The sequence below is a fragment of the Polyodon spathula genome, chromosome 5 (assembly GCF_017654505.1).
Source record: "Polyodon spathula isolate WHYD16114869_AA chromosome 5, ASM1765450v1, whole genome shotgun sequence".
In the NCBI taxonomy this organism is placed as follows: domain Eukaryota; kingdom Metazoa; phylum Chordata; class Actinopteri; order Acipenseriformes; family Polyodontidae; genus Polyodon; species Polyodon spathula.
The window spans coordinates 24,997,062-25,023,496 of NC_054538.1; the positions used below are offsets into that span (position 1 = coordinate 24,997,062).

At 36.3% G+C, this 26,435-nt stretch overlaps 1 protein-coding gene and 1 long non-coding RNA gene across 3 annotated transcripts; both read right to left on the reverse strand.

Moving 5' to 3' along the window:
* Window positions 1–478: 478 nt before the first annotated feature.
* Window positions 479–19,583, reverse strand: LOC121315749 (muscular LMNA-interacting protein-like). Of its 2 annotated transcripts, XM_041250121.1 has the most exons (8): window positions 19,481–19,583; window positions 19,361–19,390; window positions 19,190–19,249; window positions 18,433–18,477; window positions 14,366–14,410; window positions 11,383–11,505; window positions 2,540–2,693; window positions 479–1,058 (listed from the first exon to the last, which is right to left on the reverse strand). In XM_041250121.1, exons 1-8 carry the CDS (start codon window positions 19,499–19,501, stop codon window positions 1,054–1,056), a joined length of 483 nt encoding a protein of 160 aa, XP_041106055.1. In that variant the 5' UTR covers window positions 19,502–19,583; the 3' UTR covers window positions 479–1,053. The 2 variants fall into 2 exon arrangements, with proteins under 2 accessions (XP_041106055.1, XP_041106053.1); XM_041250119.1 differs by having other exon boundaries at window positions 479–2,693.
* Window positions 19,584–21,450: 1,867 nt separating this feature from the next.
* On the reverse strand, window positions 21,451–24,741 carry LOC121315267. The gene is made up of 3 exons (XR_005950226.1): window positions 24,673–24,741; window positions 23,711–23,884; window positions 21,451–21,495 (listed from the first exon to the last, which is right to left on the reverse strand). It is a non-coding gene; the product is annotated as an uncharacterized LOC121315267 (long non-coding RNA).
* Between the last annotated feature and the right edge of the window lie 1,694 nt (window positions 24,742–26,435).

The following is a 26,435-nucleotide window of genomic DNA, read 5'->3' on the forward strand; positions in this document are numbered from 1 at the left end:
TCAGAGGTGAAAGTAACTTTCATTTCTTACGGGTGTAGTGTTATTTTCAGGTACACAGTAAAGAGTGGCCCGCAGCGCACTGCGCTTGCTCACCCATGCGTAAACAATGGCCAAACAACATCCGCTACGAAAGCAAGGAAGAGCCCCTTCAAATCTGGTACGTTATGCTGTTTTCGGTCTTAATTGAATTTATTATATTTTCCAGTCTTTTACATCGTTGTTAATGTAATTAATCATATTTTTCCACCATTAAGAAAATAGTAAGCGAATATTTATCACATGCAATACATTGGGTCTTGTACATTTTTTACTTGTGCAGCTTTGCTTTGGACTCATTTTGTCTTGTTCATTGTGAATTTTTTTTTTTTTTTTTAGACAAATTGATTGCCTGTTTCCAGTTTAAGTTTGCAAAAAGGAATGTATAATTAATGGTAAATATACCTTTTTGACAATAGGAAAACACCCATCAGATCGTAATTGATTTCACCTGTACCAAAATCTGACAGTGTACCACTTTCAATGTGACAGCATACCACTTTCTGACATTACACGGGCTAAGTTTTGGTACTAATAACACATTCTGACGATGTATTGCTTCCTAACTCTACTCCAGGCCGTACCAACTTACTTTCACCTCTGCTTTTGATATAGGGAGTTTATACAATGGTAGATTGCCAGTTAACATTTTAATTTAGTGTACATACTTTGTACATGCTCATAACCGATCTGTAAACATGATATTAATTATGCTAGTAACAATTACAGAATAAGATTAGAAATAGTATGACTATTATTAAACACTTTTGCCAATTTTTGCTACTATTGTTTATAATAGCTTATAATGGATATATAGTCTGTCTACTTGTCTTTTCAGGTCTGCTTGAACTAAAGTGTTACCTATTGCCATCAGAATTTAAATAACATTTTCAGAAGGTTTATGTGACACATATGTGACACATAGCATAACATACAATATAAAAGAAGTAGTTAACAATGTAAAATAATTTCATAATATATGACAATCTTGATAATCATCTTCAATTCAGCGTCTTTTTAAGCTGCAAAATGAAAATAGGACAATAGGGATTTGGTAACACAGACCATTATGTTGGTACAAACATGGGATGTATTCAGATGATCTAAACAGTGGCAGATATAAGTATTGCAGTCCTTTAAAGAAAAAAAAAGACTGTCTCAACACTGAAGCAGATGGAAATGCACTCGTGAGACCCAGATGTACTATTAGATGCTTGATTGTCATAATCACAGTACACAAATATAATGTTATGTTATCTCAGTGGACGTATATAGATATCCTGCTGATTAACTGAATAGACCCCTGGGTGTCTTATAAAGTATTAAAAACTATAAATGGAAATCTAACATGCCTTCTACTATTAGTAACCAGGAAATGATACATTGCTAACACAGATAGGGTAATATGATTAGAGCCTGCTATTTAAATCAAATACTTTAAATGGCTGGCTTCAGGCACATCCCGAAAACAAAACAATCTCTATAGGGTATATTGATTTGCTGACCACCATTTTTCTTTCAGTCTCAATGCAGAGACTGTTGAAAATAAATAAGAAAAAGTATATTAAAGGCTAACTGTTGATGTTTCCTGTGAATGCCCATTTACTGCATAAGTAATCCTAACAGATAGTTTGCTGAGGAAATGAAAGCACAATCATCACTTGGTACCTCTGTGACAAATAGACAAATTTAAAAAAATGTTCAAACTATTAAGCTATATAGATGACTTTAATGAGACCCCAAGGTTCCTCGTTAAAGCAACATCTTGCAATGAAGGTAGCAAGGATACATGTTCACTTATGTGTAAAGAACAGGCAGCTAGCTATGGAAACTGGGAACTAGATTCTGTTATATTTCAATTTTACAAAGGGGTGACATACCATAGCTTGTGGGTAGAAACCCATCATATAGAAGTCCTGAGTTATTGAAACTTCAGTTCAGTAAAATGTCATGACTAAGGATGTTTTTATATTGCTTTTACTATCTTGTATTTATTTTATTTTATTTTAGATTTTTTGTTTTATTTTTGGATGCAAGGATTTATGATTCATTGGAACAAGGTGTTAAAATATATTCTGGGTGTCCTTAAAGCATTTTAAAATAAACAAAAATGAATAGGTGTTATTAAAACATCCTTTCTACAAAACTTCACATAATAGTTCTGCTGACACATTAGCCTTTCTGCGCACACAATTCTTGGCAGTATTTAAAAAGCTTACTGCTGCAATATAAACCTTTCCCATTGTTATGCATATATTGAACGAGTTATTAAAATATGAACTTTTATTGAACTATATTATAAAAGTGAAATTAAAACAACCATCTTGTAGCAGAAAGTAATAAAACCAAGTTGTTTCACCACATCGTTTTCACAGGATATGCTTTAAGCACATTTCTGGGTTAGAGCAAACACTCAGATACTTTTAAATGCTGGTTTCCCTAACCATCTTCACAGCTGCTGAGTTAATAGAACTGGGTATGGTCCTTGGTGATGGTATCATACCTGTGAAGGATTTATTAACTTCCCCCTCTTCCTCTTCTGTAATTTGAAGTAATCCATGGCTGTGGCCATCGGTCGTATCTTGGATCCTCATCTTTGGGACGCCAGGGCATCTGGTGGCATCTGTTTTGCTGAGTCTTCTCACTATATCGTTAAGCTATGAATTAAATGTCAGAAGAGGTTCATTGTTATAAGCAAAGGGAAAATAAAACAGTAAGCTCTGTAAAAGACAATCATGCTGTTTTCTGAGAACCTTTGTGTTTCTAGTTTTGACCCCTGTTGTGAAATGAAAAGGTCACAAAGTTGAAAGAACAGACTGTCAGACATCCTTTCTTTTCCTTAATAATGTGTTACTACAACACAGCTGCCCTGCCAGAGATTACACTGACCAAAATGCTGCACACCAGGCTTATGGAATTGATTGATTTCTTTGGGAAGAAACAGAATAAAAATAAAAATAAAAAAACAAACTGCATATGCCTTCAGAAAACAAAGAGCTGGAGAAAAAAAATAATAAACTACAGTTTTTCAATCAAAATAGATATTGCAAGTCATCTTTTTAAACAAGCACCATCTCTTACAGCAGATAACGTGATAAAAAAAAAGAAGATATTGTCAAAAAGCTCCATGGAAATATTAATTTAGTTGAGCTGAGCTGTTGTTAAAATATTCATGAAATACACATTGTGGTGACATTTGTTTAATTTTGAAGTCACTTAAGAAAGGCTTTTGTAATGTGAGGTGTGGAAACTAAACAGAACAGATGCCATATTAAGACAAGATTTAAGTCATACAAGGAGTTTATGGAGAAAGCAAAAATGTATGTATGAATATAACTGAGTTTATAGTAATGCTCATTTTTAATATGTTATCATTGCATGTTATATGAAGAAGGATGCAATGACACACTATTATGTAATTTACTCTGAAATCATACATTTGAACTGGCTACATATATCACAAAATTGACTTGATCTGGAGAAACAAAAGTGGCCAAAACACTCCTGAAAATCACACCTTTTCTGGTGGCTGAATTCTCTATGGCACCACAGAATTAGCAGCTTGTTTCACTGTAGACCCTACATATTGTAACTTGAATAAGTTCTGATGCTCTTCTACTCTACGCATTGCCCCTTGCTACAGCAAGCTTGTTTCAGGATTAAAATATATGATTCTTACATCATTTCCTTCTTATGAAGTGCAATATGACAATAAGCAATTAATGATAGTGATAAAGTGATACGATTTATGGATTTATTTATCTAACTTTAATCACTTAAAAGAACAAAACTATATATCCTCTTCAGTTCAGCATGCATTATATTGCACGATAGAAAACACGCCATAGGGCCTTGAATTCCAATGAGCATATGTACTACATCATACACATGCTTTTATAGCTTACAGCCCTTGTAAGAAAACAGGACATATTACACAGCCAGTTAATAGGACCTCTTTTGAGCTGAGAGCTTCATTTTCATGGATAATCACTATAGGGTGTTGGGGCTTCACAGGATAGAAGTGGGGGATACAATGAAACATTATACTGTGAACAAGTAGTGTTCTCATATTACTATTCGAGGATATGAAAATGCATGCAATCAAAATCATATATTAGTATATGACTAATAACATTGTGGATTACATACAATATAATAAAATAAAAGACTGACATACTGAAAGCTTATTGTGTGTTAATGGATTTAAATCAATTGCAATGTTAGCATAAGTGAAAGAGGGCCATATGTTCAAAGCATTTCCTCCATTCTTTAATTAATGCCTCTTTTTTTTTAAGGACAAATAATTATGTTAATGTTACAAAATTAAAAACAAACACCTTAAGAATGCTTAAGAGGACTTGGTTTATATAACTTAGTTGTTTTGTTGTGGGTTTGTAAAAATTAACATGTGGTTTTAAAAAAAAAAGGAAGTTAATTTAAAGACTGGAGTTAATGTTGAAAATATGGACCACATTAACTGTAACAACTTTTCCAGCAATGAGGTACAATTTACATAGCTTTGATCTAAATTAACAATTTCCCATCACATAATTAACATTGTAAAAAGTAAAGATGACTTTTGTTTTGCATAAGCTTCCCTGTTTATTTAATAAATATATACAATAAATTTAAGATACACAGTGTAATGGTTTTAATGACAGCTATGTTCTTGAAAGGATAATACTCACAATAGAAATGAAATGTTATTGTCTACATGTGAAGAAGAAAAACTTATGGCTTGAATCGTAGTAACTCTAAAGTGCAAACAATTCTCTATTAGGAAGTAAATCTGTGATATTTTCATTTGTACAGCATCCCAATAATAGTATATATGAGGCAAACCATTAGTTGATCATACACCAGACACTGCATTGAAAAGGTGCACGTATCAGCGTGAGCATACTGAGCTACTTTATTATGCTGTATGCTTTAAATGCAGAAATTATAAATTCTTCGGTTCTTAGGATGTAAAGAGCATGGGTTATAAATAAGACAGACTACATGCTAGAATCAGCAGTAGAACTACAATAACAGCTGCACAGCTTGTGAACCAATTACTTTGCCCAGAAGCAGATCCCCCTGTTTCTCCCCTGAAATATTGCACAGTTACAGTTGTAAATTAGAAAAAATGTATTGCCATGCAAGGTTGATTTTTCTCATGCTTAAATTTGTGAGGAAAAACTTGCCTAATTTTTAAGATCACCTTTTTATGATATGTTACAATGATGTGAAATTCAACAAAAGTAGATTCACTTCCGGATGATTCAAGGACTGTCAAGAGTCCATTATTTGGTTTTATATTTCGATTATTATAATTACCAAATTTCAGTATTGTAACCCTATCATTAGTATATTCAGTATATTGAAAAGACATTTTATTCTGAGGATTTAATGTATTCTATCTCCTAATTAAGATGTTTTGTAGTCACCAGAGAAATCTTAATTAATCTCCATTGTGTTTGGCTGTGTTCAATTGTTTGGAAGAGATACAAGCACATTATTTTCCTTTATGCTCAACTGCATGTATTCTAAATAATGCTGGCTTAATTTGCATAAGAAGTTGAAATGCATCCTCAAATTCCAGCCACTAATGAGATTTCACTTCAGACATTTTACCTCTAGTGATTTCTTTCTCTGGCTTGCAAAATAAATTGTAATCGAATGAAAAAATATATTGCATTTCTCTCCACCAGGGTACTTCCTCCAACACATGCCCCTGTTGCTGTCTGAATTTTGTATTCTTTTAACCAGAGTCATCATTTCAGAAAAATGCTCCATGAACAAAGTTGTGTCAGCATTAAACATTCTCTGTCCCACATGGCATAATGATTAAGAAAAAAAAGGCAGTAACTGGGCCCGTTTACAACGAGATAGCATGCTGCGCTTTATCAACATCGTTCTTATTCTTAAAATAAATTATATAAACTATGGAATACAAGTATTTTTTAAAGTACTAGTTTATAACAAACTTGAAAATGTTCCACTAATTCTCATTTTATGGTAATAAAGTGTGTAAGGTTAGAGGCGCTGTTTTCATTGAATGTTTGTGTTTTAAAAGTGGATAGATTCTTTAACCTAATCGTTCTGCTGCCAGCTTCGGATAGCACAGTTAAGTATAAATGCCACCAAATTGTGGTAAACCATCTTAGAGTAGCTGCTAGGGAGATTAGACTACACTTATTTTAGATCATTGAAAAAAATGTATGTATTACACGGGCTTTACAAAAAGAGCCAGGGGTAAAAATGCAGTCTAAAGGCTTCTACCCACCAGACGTGATGCGGCAAGCAAAACTGTGCAGCGATGTGACAAAATGAATAGAACGTATACTTTTGATAAGTATATTTACTCTCCAGTAGCTGTAAGCAGGTATGTGTTTACCCTTTTCATACACGAAAAGAGCCTTTCGTTTGCCGAAATATTACCCACCTTTGTATTTGGCGAAAATGTTATAGAAAAAGAAATCCATTGATTTTCATATATAATGTTGCCTAATTATTTCTTTCCATATAAACTGGGGAGACTGGGGACAGTTGTAAAATGGAAAGGTTGTAATACCTTGAATTTCTCCAATCAGAAGCAAACTAGAGTGCCAGCACTCACTCGGCACATGCTGAATTTATGTCTCCGTCTGCCTGTGGAAGAGGAGCTCTATGTGCCAAAGCCCTAAGATTTTTTCTACAAAAATCGATTTTTGATCTAGTAGAGAACATTTTTCCCCAGATTTATTTTTGTGATATATACCTGTGTGATCCAGTTTATGGATCCAGGCTTTTAGCATTCTCATCCTTGATCTTTAGCATTCTCATCCTCGTACTTATAAATGAAACAACTGATTGGTCTTACTTTTGTTGTTTCTTGCTGGAACATGAGGTTAGGTAATGGCTCCCTGGGTTCATGCCATGTGGCATTGTGCCCCACCCCTGTGTGTATTTTATGTTTATGTTGCATGTGGTGTATAAATGTTGGTGTATATGTATTGGTGCATGGGATATAATGTGGGGTTATGTAGCACAAGTGTTTTAAAATGTATATTCTCATTTAGCCACAAGGATGGCACAATCACTTCACGTGCAGGTTAAAATGTGTATAGTATGTGAGCACAGGATTGCTCAAATTAGGTCACGTGCCGAGATTCAAGTGAATGATTAATTAGTAATTGAATCTCGGCACAGCTATATATATAGAGGCATGAAGCACTCACTCGGGGTTGGGTGTTCAGGGAGAAGGAACGAGAGAGAGAGAGAGAGAGAGAGAGAGAGAGAGAGAGAGAGAGGACGACCAGCACAGTACTTGTTTGTGGAGTGTTCGTCCCTGTTTGTTTTTGGCCAAAGTGCTGTTTTGTTTTGTGTACAGTGTTTTTTGTTTGCTTAACCTTTTTTTTCTTCATTTATTAAACCGCACAAGCAGCGCTTTCATTCACTCGCAGTGCTGTGTGTTTCTTCCGGGTCTGACGTCACCACTCAGTTGTAGTCACAGACCAGTTGTAGCATGTGCTACAATTAACCCCATACACCATTTGCTGAACTATACTTGGGCATATAAATCTTGCACTGAATGAAACAAAATGTGCATATATCACAATTGTGACTCAGACTGACAGATTCTTGCATAAAAAGGCCTATAATTTTACATTCGAGGAGAACATCCCTTTGTGGAGGGAGTAATCGCCAAGCACCCTTGTGAAAACGGGTTTCCAAGAAATGCACACCCAGAGGTACAGAATCAGCGGGGGCATGGCATGCAAAAATGGCCGTCAGATACACCTTCAAAGTAGAAGGTGATCTACCGGCAACTATAACTGGCATAGGGCAAGACAGAGAGCCATGACCTCTAGTCAGACACCAGTTTTGAAAGTATAGCGGGGGGGGGGGGGGGGGGGGGGGGGGGGGGGGGGCGGCACTTGGACAACTATCTCCTTCTCTAACTGGACCTTCTCTAGGAAGGCCAAGAGCAGCAGTATTGGCAGGAATGCATAAGGAGCGTCCTGGGTCACTCGTGAGCTAGGGCATTGATGCTGAGTCGACAGCCTAACTGTTGGAGGGAGTACCACAGTGGGTCGAGACGAAGAGATCGACCTGCGCCTTCCCGAACCATTCCCAAATGCGCTTCACCACCTTGGGGTGGAGCTGTCACTCCGACAGATGTGTACCCTCCCTAAACAGGTGACCGCTGCTGAGTTCGCCACTCCGGGAAGATGTGTCGCCTGTAGGGACAGCAAGTTCTGTTGGGCATGCTGGACACCCAAGCAATGCGCACATAGAAATGTCCATCCTACTAGGGCATGTTCGCCCTGCAAGCGTGGACCCACGACATGCCTGCCATTACTTCTCACGTCCGCCGGGTATATCAAGCTTAGGTGGCACACACCGCCTTGCACAGAGTGCAAGGCATGGGAGTGCTTACGCACCGCATGCACCGAGTGCACCGCATACACAGGGCTACGTGTGCACTAGGGTACTAAAGCACCGTGTGCACTGACCCAAAACACCATGCACCAATATAAGAACATGAAAGTTAAAATGTGCTCCCCTTTTGAGCCAAATATAGCTGGTATTTAAAAAGCAAAGGCTTTATAAATACCATCTATATTACTCCGGTGTGCCTGCAGGCAACTATACTGGAGGTCAATTTATTTGAAGGAGATAATAAGGTAAGAAGGGTGGTATTAACTCAAATTAATTATGAATTAGAGCTGATTAAATGCCTTGAAAAGAAATGGCATTAGGACATTTGTAAATTACAGTGGAAGCAAGGAATATAATTAGAAGGAGTGATAACAACACGCCTTCAGTCATAACTCCAGTTTTACCACTGGAGCGTGACTCGAGCCCTATTAGTGTGTGTGTGTGTGTGTGTGTGTGTATATATATATATATATATATATATATATATATATATATATATATATATATGTGTATATATATATATATATATATATATATATATATATATATATATATATATATATATACACCCTCTATAGAAAGTCTTAGAAACAAAAGACAAGCATTGCAATACCAGTGTTTTATGTCCAAGAAACCATATAGCTCCATGTTCACTTGGGCAGTTAAGGTTCATTACATTAAAAACATTTCAGAACATTTCACTTAAGACAATTCATTGTCCTACTCTGGTCTGGTGAACCTGGAGCAATATGGTCACCCTAACTCAAATGGTGTAGTGGGAGATAGTCTTCTCAGAATCTTTAGTTTATCTGTTCGTAACGCTTATTTATGGTCGACTAAATAAGCGAGGTTCTTTTGTAATCGGAGGTCACAAGTGCACCCGGGCAATTCGGCAAGTAATGTATTTTGTAAAGCTGTACAATGTGAATTCTGTTAAGTAACAGGATGTATACCGTATGATTCCACGTTGGATCGCTCGTTATTACGCAATTGATTACCATTGTGAATTGATTCAGAAATATGGCACTATGGTACCAATTGTCCATACCATTGTGACTGTCCCATGCTAACACTGGCAATGATGTCTTCTGTCAAAATGTTCTATTTTTCTTACATTTTCTGGCACTTTTTTTTATTTTATTTCAAATCATCAAAGGGCATACAAGGTCCTTCAACCCCATTCTAAAATAAACCTAAATAATTTCTGTACTATAATAATTGTTTTTAGGGTCGAGTAAACAAAGCCTGTGTTTACTGATCTAGCAAGCAAATGAATATGCAGTGCAAAAAAACCCCAAAAACAATAGTTTACTATTACCTGGCCCTTCAGTAAAAATACACAACCATGCAAGTAAATGAGCCATTCTTAAGCAATGCATTCACTAAAGGTTCAATAAATTGCAATAGGGGCTATTATACAAATTTAAACTGTAGTGGATCTTAATACTGCAGCTTGAAGGTGATATTAAAACAAGTAAAAAATAAAATGTTATGGAACTGTAGAATATGCAACATATGTATTACTAGAGAGGTTACTGCAACACACCATCTCCTGAAATAGGATGGAATTCATATAATATGAAAAAAGCAGAAAATAAGAAAATAAAAAAGCATAAATAAAAAAAGGAGGGGAAAAGGGAGTACAATAATCCCAATAAAGAATCCATGGTAACAGCTCACTTTGTTGTACAATGAGCCAAGACTCAGGGGAAGGTTAGTTTTGTAGGCTGAATGATAGAAATGAATGTATGGTCCAGGAGTCAGACATTAGAGAATACGAGTGGCTTTGACAGAGAAAGGTTCCTGCGGACAGGAAGGTCTGGCAGAGGTAATGACAGAAGGCAGGATGAGAAACAAAGGAAGTCAGGAAGGAAGGTAGAGACAGCCTCTGAAAATATGATTCGGGTGAACTAAGCAAGACATTTAAAAGCATGGACAAATGAAACAAATGTCAAGATGAGGATTATGTAAGTTATATCCTTTTTATGGGATCCCCATAGTCTTTTTATCCCAGTGGTCCTCAAAGCTATGCCCCTGGGCAAATTTGTGCCTGTTATGGCAATTTAAACTGGAACACAAAGTAATTACATTTTATGGCTTTTAAGCTGTTTGTTCAGTCTGTGTTTTAATTTAATTTCATTGTATTTTATATTGTGAAATAAGACATTAGTTAAATGCCAATAGAGCAAAATGCCCTTGACCTTCTGAAACACAAATGTGCTAGTGGCCAAAAAACTTTTCTATCCACGTGTCATATCTCTAAACCTAGGGCACAACTGTGAGGACCACTTATTAAGTTGTATTGTTAAGTTCCTTTAATTTATGTAAAATTTCCCAGGATAAATTTGCAATGTGAAAATATTTATTTAACAGTAAAAGCAAAGCATGAAACAAGATTACAGCATATTTTTCCTTACAACATAAAGCCATGCTGTACTATAGCAGCATAGTGACAAATAAATAGAGCCCAGTGCATGTACATTATGTTTATTGTGTTATTGTTGGTGATCACTGAGGAGATTTTTCATATCCTTGTCAGATATACAAGTGAATATGTATACCTGCAGTGTACAAAAAAGTTTTTTTTTTTTTTTTTTTTGGATATACACAAAAGGTTTAAATGATTAAAAAAAAATATATATATATAAGAATATCTCTCCTAAAATCAAAAAGGAAAAAATAACAATACAACTAATTGAAATAAAATCTCTTGAAGTGAACAAGTAATATTTATTAACAGTATACTATTCTATTCAGTTTTATAACATTTATATTATTTGCCACATCTTTGTTTAAATGTACAGTATTTTAGTATAAATAAAGTAAATTATGTTTAACATATCAATGTGATATTGAAATCATATTTTTTTCATCACATTTTCTGACAGTGTTAGCGTGTTTCATGTCAGTAAGTTAACACATTGTTAGTGTAAATTCTACCTGTTGAAGTTCAGCATCTGAAGTCTCTTCAAGGTAATCTCTGAATGGATTGGGCTGATACTCCTCTCTCTCTTCTGGAACTTTTGGAATAACAGCCAGTGGTCGTATAACTCCAGGCTTGGTCTACAAGCAGGAACATATTTATAAAAGTTAATGTCTGTTATCATATATATATATATATATATATATATATATATATATATATATATATATATATGTGTGTGTGTGTGTGTGTGTGTGTGTGTGTGTGTGTGTATTAGAGGTTTGGCACGTGTACCTGGGTTTTAAATGACCCAACCTGAACCGGGTCTCTTTTTACTACCCGGGTATTGATTACACCGTGTAACAAATTTATTTTTATTTTTTGTTCCTGGGTAGTAAGTGTTATTTCCTAATTGCTTATGCCTCAAAAGTATAGAAAATGGCTATTATTCCCCACAAACTTTGCTTTTGTGACCAGGACAGTGATATTTGAGGCTTAAGCAAATGGGAAATAACACTTACTACCCAGGAACAAAAAAAAAATATCACTATTTCCAATGGGAAAACGGGCAAATGTGTATCTTTTCGTTCACATAAAGTCAGAAAAAAACAACATATGAATCCAAATTAACATGTATTTATACTAAAGTAATAAAACATGACTACAGAAGATTTAGAAGTGAGTAGTTTTTTGAGATTTACGATTATACTGTATTTACAGTATAATCATTATACTGTAATTACCATATAATCGTAAATCTCGAAAAACTACTCACTTCTAAATGTATTACTTTGTGGTAACTTTGGGATAACTCTGGTAATTGGTGGTACTTTGGAGTAACTTTGTGGTAATTTGCAGTAGCTTTGTGGTAATTTGTGGTACTTTGTGGTCCTTTGGGGTACTTTGGGGGTACTTTGGGTAAGTTTGGGGTAATTAAGGATCCAGTTTGTTTTTTTTCTAGAGTTGTTTTTTGTTTCGGTGTTTAAAAAAGAAACAGCCTTAGCTGTATGTATGGTACAGGTACAGCTGTATTTTGTTTTACTATATTTTTGTAAATAAGTTTAGAACTGTTTTATTTGGTCACATTTTTTTTTCTTTATATTAATATAATAAGGTCAAGGATGAGAAATTGTGGTAGAATTTGGTGGTTTTGACTGTGTGAGTTAAGTGTACGGTACCTGCAGTTTATGTCCATTGGCTTCAAATCGTCAGAAATTCGGGCATAAACTTTTTCATTTCTGACGCACGACTTCAGAACTTCCTGAACACTTCTATCTTCCCACAGAGAAGCTAAAGTCTGCACTTCCTCAGTGGTTCACTCGGCTCAACAAATAGCCAGTGGAGAATCAACAGTACCCGTACTGTACCGAGCCCGCACGGGTTGGATGTGCCAGTGGAGAATATAATGGAACTTGGTTTTGGAAATTGAGCAACTTTTCTAAAGGCAGTTCATTAATGTTCCTGTTACATGTCTTTGAACACGTAGGGGTACATGTACTAAGATGGGCTAGTCGTAGCACAAACTTACCACAGTTCTCAAAGTATACATTTTGTCGTATGTACTAAGAGCAAATATTTTAATGAAAAGAGCCGCAATATACTAATTTAAATATGTGTTGCGTTTTCTTAGCGAGATCACTAACATTATACACTGTGAGAGTCCTGCAACATTGTTCATATAAATAGTGGGGGTTGAGTTGTGGTTTGCTGCAGCAGAGGGTGCCCGAAGGATAATGTCTACATGCAAGGGTGCAAGAATCAAAAAAACATTGTTTGTTAAATGTAAACATCATCTGTACAATGCATTCTGTTCTGTCTTCATTTGACCTATTTTAATACTGTTATATAAAAGTGAAAGGCAGTTTAGTCCCATCAGATTCTAAGTGGGGCCCCCACCTTCACCCCCAAAAAGCTTATCATACAGTAGCCCCTCGCTAAACCAGACATGTTTGTACATCATAAGGAGGTGTTGGTTTTAAAAACCATACAATAAAATCACACAAACATACATTTATAGTGCTCAATGCATTTTAAAAGTAAATCATTGCACTGAAATAACACTAATGGCTAGGTTACACATTACATTATGTAAAAATATACATTTGTATAGTAGGCCTATACAGTACACTGTACAGTAATAAAATCCAATGAATACCCAGCACACTTTCTTTTTACTTTAGCCTACTAGTAACACAAAATAAATCATGCGTCTGCATTGTCCATATTGGTGTACAATGCAAATAAAAGATTATTTTAAACTGAAACTAAATGATTGTAGTGTTTTTATTATTATTATTTATTATTATTATTATTATTATTATTATTATTATTAACTTGGCCTACTTAGTAGCCTAGCTATTGAACACAAAGTAGATCATGGTCCTGTAAGATGCTCAGATGCTCAGAGGGGTTAATGGCACAAGTATTCCCAACATGTTGGGGAAACCAGAAATGTCATAGAAATTTGTTTTCAAGGCTTGTAAGTACACACTGACTTTAGTGAAAGTTAGGTACTTGACTATTCACCTCAAAAATGTACTGAGCACAGCTGGCAACGCACGAGAAAAAGCGGACTGGGAAATGCCAGTAACAATTGCGACTGTTTAAAACATGCATTCAAATGTTCTTAACAAATTAATCCAAAAGTGTCACAATTATCGGCAGCTTTAGTACATCTCATTATAATATTTGAGAACCCTAATTTGCACCATCCACCCTCTTTTTGCAAATTTATGCAGGAACGCCCATAAATACATATTCATCTAAGGTTGCACCGCAAAGAAAAACTGCTGCCGCAAAGCTTTCCCTAACCCAGCAGCATTGTGCCTATTTAGTACATTTCACCCTAGACTTCTGATTCGTTTGCAACTGTTGCGACAGGCGTAACACTTCAGTACATCTACCCCTTAATCTTTGAGTAGGACCGGATACAGTTAATTAAGCAATTTTTTAAAAATCATTCCATATCATTTTTTAAAAGAAACAGTTTCTAATACATACCAGTTGTTTCTCAGCAAAACCAGATGGCAACAGATGGAAAGAGGCCTATTGGAATAATAATAGTACAAAGTTAATTAATCTTGCTCTTTGATTTTGTTTTTAGAATGTTCTACAGATTATGTAGTCTGTCTGTAGAAACTGTAGTGCAGTAACTCAGACCATGGTTAATTTTTTACATTTTAATACTTTGGATGCCATTGTAGCATGAAGGTGATGTCAGAGTTTGTTCAATTGTGCCATACATTTTAATACAAGTAATCCTTCTAATCTTGTCAGTTAGCTTTAACTTTAGCTTTAGGTTTATAGCTCAAGGCTCTATACATGGTGTACTCTAATTCTACATTAGCTGGGAAGGGTTATCTTTAGTCCATTACTGGTGACCTTTGCACATGTCATTGGATACCCACATCTCTAATTTTAATTTAATTCTTGACTGCCCTCAAAGCTGGACAATTACACCACCACCCTCAGAAACCATACAACCATTTTTTTTCTTCAGATTCCTGTTAAGATCAAAGTGATTGTAAGCCTACAAAATAATTCCATACAATTTTCCCTGCATGCACAACCTTATGAAAGGGCAATCGGACAGTGAGGCCCCTCTGAAGAGGGCCCAAGATGTAACCAACCGTCTAGTAGAGTGCGCAGCTACTCTCCCAGGTGGGGGTAAGCCAGCACTGACATACACCGCAGAAACTATGTCCTCAATCCCATGTGACAGTCGTTGCTTCAAGAGGGGCTGTCTTAGGGTCCGTATACTGTAACAGACAAAGAGCTGGTCAGTATGACTCTAGAGCTCTTGTCCTATCCATGTAACACCTCAATGCCTGAACTCGGCAGAGAAAATTCAATTTCCTATCCTCCACAGAAGCAAACGGAGCTGGATGGAAAGACTTCAATTCCAACAGACTGATCCATGTGGAAGGCTGTGATCACCTTAGGGAGGAAAACAGTGTTTGTACCCTCCAGCCATCATCCCAAATACAGGAGCTGTGCACCGACAGCTCCTGCAGCTAATTGACTCGCTTTGAGGAAGTGATAGCCAACAGGAAGGCTATCTTCATAGACAGATGCTTCAACTCTATGGAGTGTATAGGCTCAAACGGGGCCTTCGTGAGAGCCTCCAGTACAACATCAAGGCTCCATTCTGCGAGAACAGCTCTCCTGGGAGGGTGTAACCGGCCGAACGCCTTTGAGAAACCTGGTAGTCAAAAAATGTGCACCCGGAGATATCGAATCTACGGGGGCATGGCACGCAGAAATAACTGCTAAATACACCTTCAATGTGGAAGATGACTTACCAGCATCAAGCAATTCTTGCAGAAACTGCAAGATAAATGGCATGGGGAAAGAATGACTTCTAGTCGACCTCCACCTTCCCAAACCATTCCTAAATGCACTCCACCACCTGTGGGTGGAGTTGCCACTCTGACGGATGCGCATCCTCCCTCAAAGGGAGGTCCACTGCCCAGTTCACCACTCCAAGAAGACTGGTTGCTCGTAGGGGCATCAGGTTCCGTTGTGCCCAAGACAGGAGCCAGAAGGCGATGTGATGCAACCCCGGGGACTGGAGGCCGCCCGGGCGGTTGACATACACCACCACTGATGTGTTGTCTGTTCGGACCAGCACATGTTTTCCATGCAACACTAGAAGAAAGTGCTGGAGAGCCAGGAAAACAGCCTGCAGCTCCAGCATATTTATGTGCAGAGCTATCCAACGGCCCGACCAGGTGCCACGGCTCCTCTGCCTTCCCAGACTGCCCTCCAACCCACAGAACAGCCAGGTGGCCACTTCCTTCTGGAGTACTGAGACCTCAAGATCCAACACGGATGCGTGTGTGACTCCTCGGAAGGGGGGGGTGGAAATGCAGCATGTAACCACTGTGCACGGTAGCGAGCACCCAGGTGTTTGAGGTACAAGCGCTCCAGTATTGCAGCTGTTGTGGGGCGAAATGATTGGTCTGATGCCACAAGCCTTCAGGGACCCTGCTGGGGCTGCTGAGGTTGGGGCAGAGCACTTTGAGGTGGCTGCCTAGTGCGACTCTTATGGATAGTGTCTCCTCCTCCTTCATCAAGGACATGTACAATTTTAAGTATGATTTCCAGTTCCATTAATTGAATGACAAAAGTAACAGTATAATTTAGGATGCAACTTCTATGAAAAGGAAATTACTACTTTTTTTTTTTTTTTTTTACACCCCAAGCAAAGAAATGCCAAAAAACAAGCACTTTTAACAACAATAGTGTTGTCGCTCCTGTTCATCAGATTAGCAGCTCACCACTGGTATTGTTCAAACCTGAAGATTATGTTAAAAACAACATGACAACATTGACAACATGAAGAAATACAGTAGTGTGCAGATGATTTTTCATTTATATCCTTTAAATACCTACCTGCATGAGACCCTCTGGGGTGGGAATTTCAATTTTTAGTAAGTAATCAGTGACACAGAAAAAATAGGTTAGACAACTTTGTGCTTTAATTATGCATCTTGAGTTAATTTTCTCTTATTAGTTTAAAGTAACTGCATGTGTGGCCTATTAAAGCCAATTAAATTCGACAGCCACTAAATTGCCTATATTGAGAATTTTCCAAGATTTTCAATTACAGTGGTATGATTTCATATGCACAACAAATAAAAACAGAAGCAATGGGATGTTCTAATACATTTACACACTACACTATATGGATGCTTCTCTAAATCAAGGTCAGCACATTAGGTCTGTAAAGAAAAACACTACCCCTCTTCCTTAATTATATGATCTGGTACCTTTTTGTTTACAAATTAACCCCTGGCTACAACCACTTTAATAATGATGTCTTGAAAGTACACACAGGCACATCAGTTTCTTAGAAAAAACAACAACAAAAAACCCCACAATAATTATAGTCAAACCACAGCTCTTCATATGTAGTCAGAGCATCTTAGAGTGCAAATGTTGATGAAGAAGTCTCATAAAAACAGGTGGTGACGACACCAACAAAAAGATCCTTCCTAGTGGATGAGGTGCCACATTTAAAAGATTGTTGGCCCATGTAAATCTTCACTTTCTAAACTCTCAAACATCAGCATCACTAAATCATGGTTTTAGATTCAATTATGCTGTTGTTTGAGGGTTTAGAAAATTATGACTTATGTTGGCCAACAATGTTTCAAATGTGGCGCCTCATCCTCTTGGAGGGTTTTTTTTTTTTTTTGTTGGTGTCGTCACCAAGTTTGTCAGGTTATGTTTTATTCTGGGATACTCTTATAAGGTTAAAGAGCGACTTGGTGCCAATATGTTTTTTTTTTTTTTTTTTACTTGTTGAGATTACCTTTGTATTTTCTGTTTTAATTATCACATTCTAGTGACTTTTAAAACATTTCTGTTGACCTTTGAAAAAAAATCAAACTACAAGGATATCTGCTGTAACAGAATGTAACCTTTAAGGTGTCCCCCTGCAACTGTCTGCCCCAAGACCGTGTAATAAATCCCATATAATAAACCTTAATAACAGTGGTGGTCCAAGCAGCCATCAACAGCCATTTCAAATCTGAAAATCAAGTCTGAAGTATATACAGCAGGCTTGTTCTTAATAAAGGCATCTTGGAAAACAATAGTCTAAATGTGCGATAGTGTTATTAAATTATACATGAGTGAGTGATGGTTGTTGGAATGCACTTAACATTTTTCTCCTGGTATTTATCAATGTGCGTGTGAGTATGATAAGCAGCTATTTGCAGCCAGACTCTTATACCGTAGCTTGAATGATCAATGATTAATGTTGCTACCTCCTTTGCAGTGTACTGTGTCAATTACTTTCTATTTAGTTTTCATGCTGTTGTTGACTTTTTTTATTCACAATCTACATTCAGAGCATTTAGCATGTGTTTCTGTGCAAAAAAAAAAAACAGCACAGTAATCAAGAGGTACGTATTTAAACAGAATTACAGTATGTGGCACAAAGCAGAATGGATATTGTCACTAAAGACAATAGTAAATCGTTAATCTTAGAATTAAAGTTATGTGGTTTCCTGCAACAGTAAAGAACAGTATATTTAGTCATGCAAGCAGTAGAGACTCACATATTTAGTCTCCCGCCCAGCAGATCGTGACAGCGTTGTAAAATTCTGTAAAGAAAATTAAAAAAGGCTGTGATTATTCTTTATTCCCGAGCCATGTAATCATCTATTACCTGTTTACTTTTGTATAAAGTGTTTGTAGATAACAAAACAAGTCCATAAATCTTGTACACTGTACTTCCATGCCGTGTCGTGTCTCTCAGGAAGTCTGTTACTGCTTGACTTCCAAAGCATGTTACTGGTCAATGGTGTCTTTCAAAAATGAACATTTGACACTAATATAGCAATTGGAGGTGCACAACAGGTAAGATTTATGAAATCATTGTGTTAGATTCAATCACTTCAGACCTGAAGACAGCCTGGTCACTGTTTTGTTAAAACATATTCAAAACGTCTTTCTTCTGTTCAGTATAGTTCTGAACGAAATGTGTATTATTAATTTCCCAGTCAATAACAAATGCAGCTGTTTATATAAATATAAAATCTTATTGCATATGAGATCAGGCTGTATACCTTTAAAATAGTTTATAAGTAGGTTACTACTGTTCATTTTAACAAAACATAATCAATGTGTTAGCAGGTTAGTGAACTACAGTACTTGTTATAAATAATAAACAAATAAAAAATCTCCACTTAAAATACACCATGACCTGTTATTTTTAGAATGAGCCACATAAAAACATTTGCTTGGATCATTAAAGACAATGGAACTTGATAATTGGTATCCTTAGAAGTGAAGATCATAACATGCTTTACATACTTTTGGTGCATCAGAATCCATTAGTTTCTGCAGGGAAATCGGAGCAGAATGGGATCTTCGCTGAAAAAATATGGATGATAAATGTAGTATAAAAGGTTATAAACGTGTGAAATGAAATTACAGTAATACAAAAAAAAAAAAAGTAAAAAAAAAAAAATACATTGTTGTTACCATAGGCCGAAGCTGTGTAGGTGAAGATATCTGTGAAAATTGAAAAAATAAATTAAATGGGCTATCTTGTGACAGGCTGGGTAAAAATACAAAATAAAAGTTCAAGTGTTTTATATCTACCTCTGCATGGATTTCTGACATTATTTTATCGTCAAGAGGGGAGTACACTGGATTATCAAGCTCCCTGTCGATTGCCTACAAAAACAAATAGAAAAAGGTCTTAGAATTTCTATATGTAAAGAATATTAATTAAATCAATCTCCTCTCATGTAGTGCAGTGTTGTGGACAACAGCTGTGAAATTATGAAGACCAGGGTTAAAGCTATATTATAGGAGGCTGTGTGATCCAGCAGTTAAAGAATCAGGCTTGTAACCAGCAGGTCCACGGTTCAAATCCCAGCTCGACCACTGACTTATTGTGTGATCCTGAACAAATTATTTAACGTCCTTGTGCTCTGTCTTTCAGGTAAGACGTTGTTGTAAGTGACTCTGCAGCTGATGCATAGTTCACACACAACAATCGATAGACTACGACTAGAACGGGTCTAAGATCAACGTGTGTGGGACACGATGAAGCTTTGATGATGGTGGTATGAAAGGCGCTATATAAAGATTGTTGTTGTTATGATTCTTTTGCTTAAGATGTAACATTTTTTATAACAGAAATTACTGTGTTCAGTATCTGCTGCCTGTAATTGCCCTCCTTGTAGTGAAGTAGTTGCTTACCAGGAATTGATACATATTCCACGCACTGAATCTTGACTTTGTACCAGGGACTATAGATGCTCGCTATTATTTTTAGACTACACTACCTTTATATCAAACAACCAACTGCACATATATTTGAAACAAATCTTTGAGTTGGTTTGTTCAAAAAAATTTTTATATGGTATTACAATAAAGCATTTTTGTCTAAATTCTGCTTTCTGAGCAAAGTAGATGAGTCAGTGTTTATTCTTTTAGTATGACTAACCAAAGTGATATCAACGGTATCATGCAGGTTACAAAAAGCTGACATGCAGGTAAGAGTTTGAAATTATAAGAAATTACCTTTCAGTTCACATTAATAGTGTTTTTTTTATTGCTTATATTTAAACGAAGGGAAAGGCAAGAAGGCTGGTTTATCAGACAACTAATACTTCTGTGAATTACATATCAAATGTAAAAATTGTTTACGATTGCTGTTTACTAATTAATTGAGTGAAGGGGGGGTGCTGTTGCAATACAAAAATATATATAAAAAAATGGTATGTGTACTGTTTGAAACCTACCTCTTACATCAGTACAACAGCTGATTTAGGACTATGTCTCTGCTATCATAATTTGTGCCGGTGGCCATTTCAATTGTTGCTGTTATGAGATATCGCTACCCATCTTCACTTTTTTCCACACAATTAAAAGGTTTGTTGCCCCTTTAAAAACTGACCTGATATAAAACTTGAGGTTTAAGCGCTGATGCGCTCTGTTTAATTTACAAAATAAACAAAATTGAAAACAAAAACCTAGCTCTCTCCAAGCACTAACTACACACTTTAACTAATTAACCGGACAGGTAAGCTGCTTACCGGTTTGCAAAATAGTTTCAAACACGCAACCAAATAGGTTAACACACTAACTTTTGAATATGACTGAACACACTCTCAGACGGGTTTCTTCCCACAGCAGAGCCCCGAGTAGACTGGCTACTGTTCTTATATACACTGCAGCTGGCTGCAATTTGCAATAATTGCCCCCTGTCAGTAATTAACAAACAATTATCAATAATATAATTATACACACTCATGCACATTTTTATTCATTTTATGAGATTTTTTTTTTTTTTTTCCCACAGGGCCTTGTGTCCTGTCTCACATTGTGTATTCTTAATAACCTCAGCAACCATCACTCAATTACCCCAGACCACATGGGAAGTTCAAGAACATCTGGAGACATGTACAATTACGATGCTCTCTTGACACTGGTAAGGTTAATGTTTTTGGAAATGGTCTCAAGTATGCTGTAGCAATGTAAAAGCTGATGTGCTACTAGTGGACTGGCGTGTGTCCTATCAGTAAAACACTAACCTTCTGCTCCAAGAGTAGTGTGATTGAGGGTACTGCTGCATCTGCATTGTAGCTTGACTTGCTCTTGTATTGCTATAGCAGTGAAAAAGGTAAGAAAAAAATAACAGTGAGAAGCAAAAGGTGAAAGCATATATTAAACTATATGAAACTCCAACTCATTGTTAAAACAATTGTTTAAAAATGTAACATTATGTTAAATTATTCTGTTACACTGTAGGCAATCTGGATTATTCTATCATTATATTTATATGCAAAGTTTAACAGTGCCACTGTGTCAAATAACTGAAACAGATGACTCATAACAAACTGGTTACTGCAATTATGTATTCTTGTTACAACTCTTTGGGATGTTACCTATACTATAAATGACATGGTATAATGTGAATGTTTTGTATTTGTAACATTAATTATTCTTAATAATTGAGACAGGAAACATTAATGTGACATGCAAGTGCAACTGTGCACTCTACCTTTGTATATTTAGTTTCACTTTCAATAGACAAGGGTGAAGTCACAAATCTTGAGGTAGGTGAGGGTACTGAAGGCAGAGACGGAGAAGGTGATGGAGTAGAGCCACTATTTCCACATTGTGGTGGCTAGGGTGATAGTGTTAGGCGGTTTGCAGTAGGATTGAAAGAATAGGATCTTGGTGAGTGCGATCGTGTAGAGAAAGGCGGTGGACTTGAAGAAGGAGAAGCAGAAACAGAATTCGGCTTTGAGGATGGAGAAAGCCCACGGGTAAGTGATATGGAACTAAATCTCTCAGTTGATGAGCCAAGTGAGATCCTATTATACAAATGAGACTTGGAGCTAGTCTGACTACAGCTTGGTGCTGGAGAAATAGTAGCTCCTGGTCCTTGGGACGGCACATCAAGCCTTTCTGAGGTGCAGAGAATTAGGGAACTGGACCTAGAAAATGATGAAGGTGTCATGGGATAAGGGACAGTTGATAAAGTCTCCTTGCTACTGATCTGCTTCAGAGTGTGCTGTGCTGCAGGAAAGAGGGATAAGGCAGAATTGTTTTGCAAAATGGGTGGGAGATTCTTAGGACTACATTTGAAGAGATCTGGTGAGGGACAATTTGGATTAATGTGCAGGAAGAGAGTGAGGCATGGCTTCTGTTATACATGAAGATGAGGCAGTTTGATACTTCAGTGATGCTGAAGTAGCTCTACACATTCCAGCAGGAGACCCCTGAAGAGGCTTCTCTGTACTACTTGACGACTGTGGTCTGGAGGCCTTAGAAGAAACAGTTAAGCTGGATGTGACAGAGCAGGTGTTAGAGAATAAGAGGCTGGTAGCACTAGCTGGCCACAAAGGAGAGAAAGGTCTTTGTAAAGATTTTTGTGCTGTTGATGAATGTGGGAGCTGACCAGTTCTAAGAATAGCAGTAAGTAGAGAGGGTTGTGTTGGTGGAGGTTTAGGCTCTGACTGAACTAAAGTAGTAGTAGGTGAGACCTGGAAAGGGGAGAGTGGGAGACTCTTGTTGGAGAGAAACAGCAAGGTGATGCTTGAAATAGATGAGCTGGATGATAAAAGGGGGATAGTTTTGACCCAAGCTGGGGAGAACATGCCTGATCTTATAGAAGAGCATGGAAAGTTCTGGAAAGTGAATTCAGTGAGCCTTCAGAGAACAGTAAATATAAAGGAGATACACTTGTTACTGTCTGGACCTCCAGACATTATTGATTCTTTAGAGGATGTTGAGGAGATTAGCCTTTCTTAAACAGAGAGCGTTTGTTAAGGGATTTGGAGTTTCTGCAGTTATTTCTCTTTCACTGAGTCTCTCGCTGCAGTAGAGACTTGAATAGACTTGAGTGGTAAGGGATGTATTGTTAAATAACCGACTTATTTGTTGGTGGTTGTTATCAGTACTATTTGATGTAGACTCAGGGATGTGTTGCATATTCATTGTGTAATAGTCTGCTTTCTTTTTTTCAGCAGGGACTGGATGAGAACAAAGGGATACTTGGCTCCCATGATCAGTTTTGGCAGAATATTTAAACCAGGAAGGAAAGATGGGAGAAAGATAAAAGCTTATGCCACTAGACATGGGCTGGAAACGAAAATTACTGGGGAAATTGTATTAATTGCTACCATAACAAAAACTACTATTGTGTATATATTACTTAAGAGATATTCTTAGGGAAATTGTAAGTCTTTACCCCCTTTATTACTGTTGCTATTTTTTCACTTTTGTCATATTTAAAAAAGAGAGTATATTATATTATATATTATAGGCTAGAAAACACTAGTATAAGGATACCTGAACTGAATATAATGTTACCTGAAGCTGAGGCTCAATTCTTGCAATGTCATTGGTTTGCTCAAGACAGTGAGGATGTATAGGGGCAGCTTCTCCTTCATCATCTGAATCATCAATGAACACAATTTTTGCTCTGAAAATGCCGTCTTGTAGCATAGTCAGGTCAGGTGTCGTCTCCTCTTGGGTTCCTAAATGCTGTCAGTTGAGTATTGTAATAAATCACTTTAATAAGCTATATCGTCTGGCAAACCTATTTATTTTTAAGCTGTACATTTTGGTGAGCCAACAAAGTGTGGTCCAAGATGAGAAATGTAATAGTGCCACACACACACACACACAACCACACACCACCACACGAAATTGATTTAAAATAAATGTTATTGTTTTTTTTTTTTTTTTTTTTTTTTCTTAATTAATTAAATGCTAAATATAATCAAGGATATGTAATCATAATTGTATAAATACATGGTCCTTATTCATAAACAGATCTTGCTTTTCATATTTGAGTGTTACTATTTCTATTAACCTCTTTCACTTAGCCAATAACTTTTGCATTTATTTCATATGTTGATTCTCAGTTTTTTTTTTTTTTTTTTTTTTCAAAAACTGTGTCGGTTGATAAATTCTTATCAAAAGAATACAATGTGCATTATCTTATATTTTTGATACCCAATTATGGCTTGTTTCCAATTTACTGAAACTGCATGAATCATCAACTTTCACTTCATAGTAACTGAAAAACGTCTGACACTTGAAAACATACAAGAAATATATAAATAATGATCAACGATGCACTGAAACTTCTACCTGTGATGCCCCATTCCAGTTTCTATAACAGGGAAATGTATGAAATAGCTAAACAATCTCCATATTGATGAAATAGCTTTTTGATGTTCAGTACACAACTCTTAAAACAGTCGCAATACTGGTTTACTTGTATTATGCATGCTGCAATCATAATTAACGAGTAAGATGTACCATACCTCATTTGGCTTGCATTTGGGTTGTCCACATTTTCCATTGTGTATTGAAGCATTAGCATAGACTTGAGTAAGGGTACAACAAGCACGGCGGTCAAAGCGTACGGAACGCAGCGCCGTGGAAGACGTTTCAGGTCCAGCTTACATAATCGGGCTCCGACCCACCCATCAGAAATCCTAGATAATTAATTAGAATAATAATCTATAAGACATACATCCATCATGAGTATGATACAGAGTATACATACAGTGACACCTTACGTAATTACACTATTCAAAAAGCGAAATATAAACTAGACATTTGCATGGCTTTTAGAAAACAGCCTTCCAATGTTGTTTGAAGTCAAATGTTGATGAGCTCTGACCTACCGATAAAAAATAAAATTTTGAAGTAGTGACCAATAAAATCTGCTACACTCGTTGAATTTGCAATGTCACCCTTTTCTCTATTAAACAGTCAAATTAGGCACTAGGGGTTCATCTAAAACTAATGTAATTTTCAGAACATGAAAAACCAATATAAATACACAAACATTGAAAATAATAAAAACAAATGTTGTATGGTTGGTTAGAAAATATTAATAATTAAATATGTTGGCTTTTTTTTTTCATGTGTATACTGATTAAACATTTTTTTTCTGTGATCATATCTTTTTTTAATATGAGCAAATAGTGTACAGTACATTTCATGGGACTAAAAAACGGATACGCGGTACCAGTAACATTGTAAAGATCTAAAGGCAAAGGAATAATTATCTGCAGCAATATAATTCGGCTAGGATGCATATATATAATATAGCGTATATAGATATATATATATCGTATATAGAGTGTGTGAGTAAGATTAAGTTTAACAAAAATGACAAATTCTGTTCTGTTTCAAGAGTTTAGCCCTATGGTATTTGTCGTATACTGGTAACATTAGCTTGTATTAAAATGGTGTAAATTACACAAACGATAAGCCATCCATACGTTTACTGATAGTAGCCCACAAAAGATTTGGCAACACACAGACCTATATGATATAAAAAGAATAAAATATTTTACCTTCTGCGAACTACTGTATAGGAACTCAGCTGAATATTTAATGAACTATCCATACGATATGAAATGCACAGCTGCACTATTGCAAAGTTTCTCATAAGCTGTTCTGTGTTGCTCGGAATGTATCAGAACAGAAAAACTATTCAAAGTCTATAAATATGTAGGAGTACACACAATTGCTATTCACTTGGGAATTTTTTGAACTGACTAAACACAATTGTCATACACCAGGCAAGTGAGATGACACATCAAATATTTTCCTCTAAACCCCTATACTAAGGGTGTCATTATGGACCTGTGGGCCGCTTAATTGAATCTTATCATTCTTTATAAGGTTGCCATGTTTAAATTTATTTTTGTGTAAAGCAACTGCAGTAAACTAGAGGCAACATTAAAAAAAATGTACAGGCCGTTATAGGCAAAATAAATGAGTACATTAAAAGAATAAACTATTTTCTAATATGTATGACCATCTTACACCATAGTGCTCATTTGCAGCATATGGACAAATCAGTTTACTGTAATATTTGAATAAGAATTTAAAATACTACCGATTACATATTTAGTAGATTTGGCTGCAGATCACATGTAATGAAAATGTTCATTATGATTACAGGCCCTGTAGTAAATCAAAATGTTCTGAGAGTACTATACTGTAGGATGTTGTCCTAATGAAACAGTTTACACAGCAAGAGACGCAAAACACAACCTACTTCCCACTG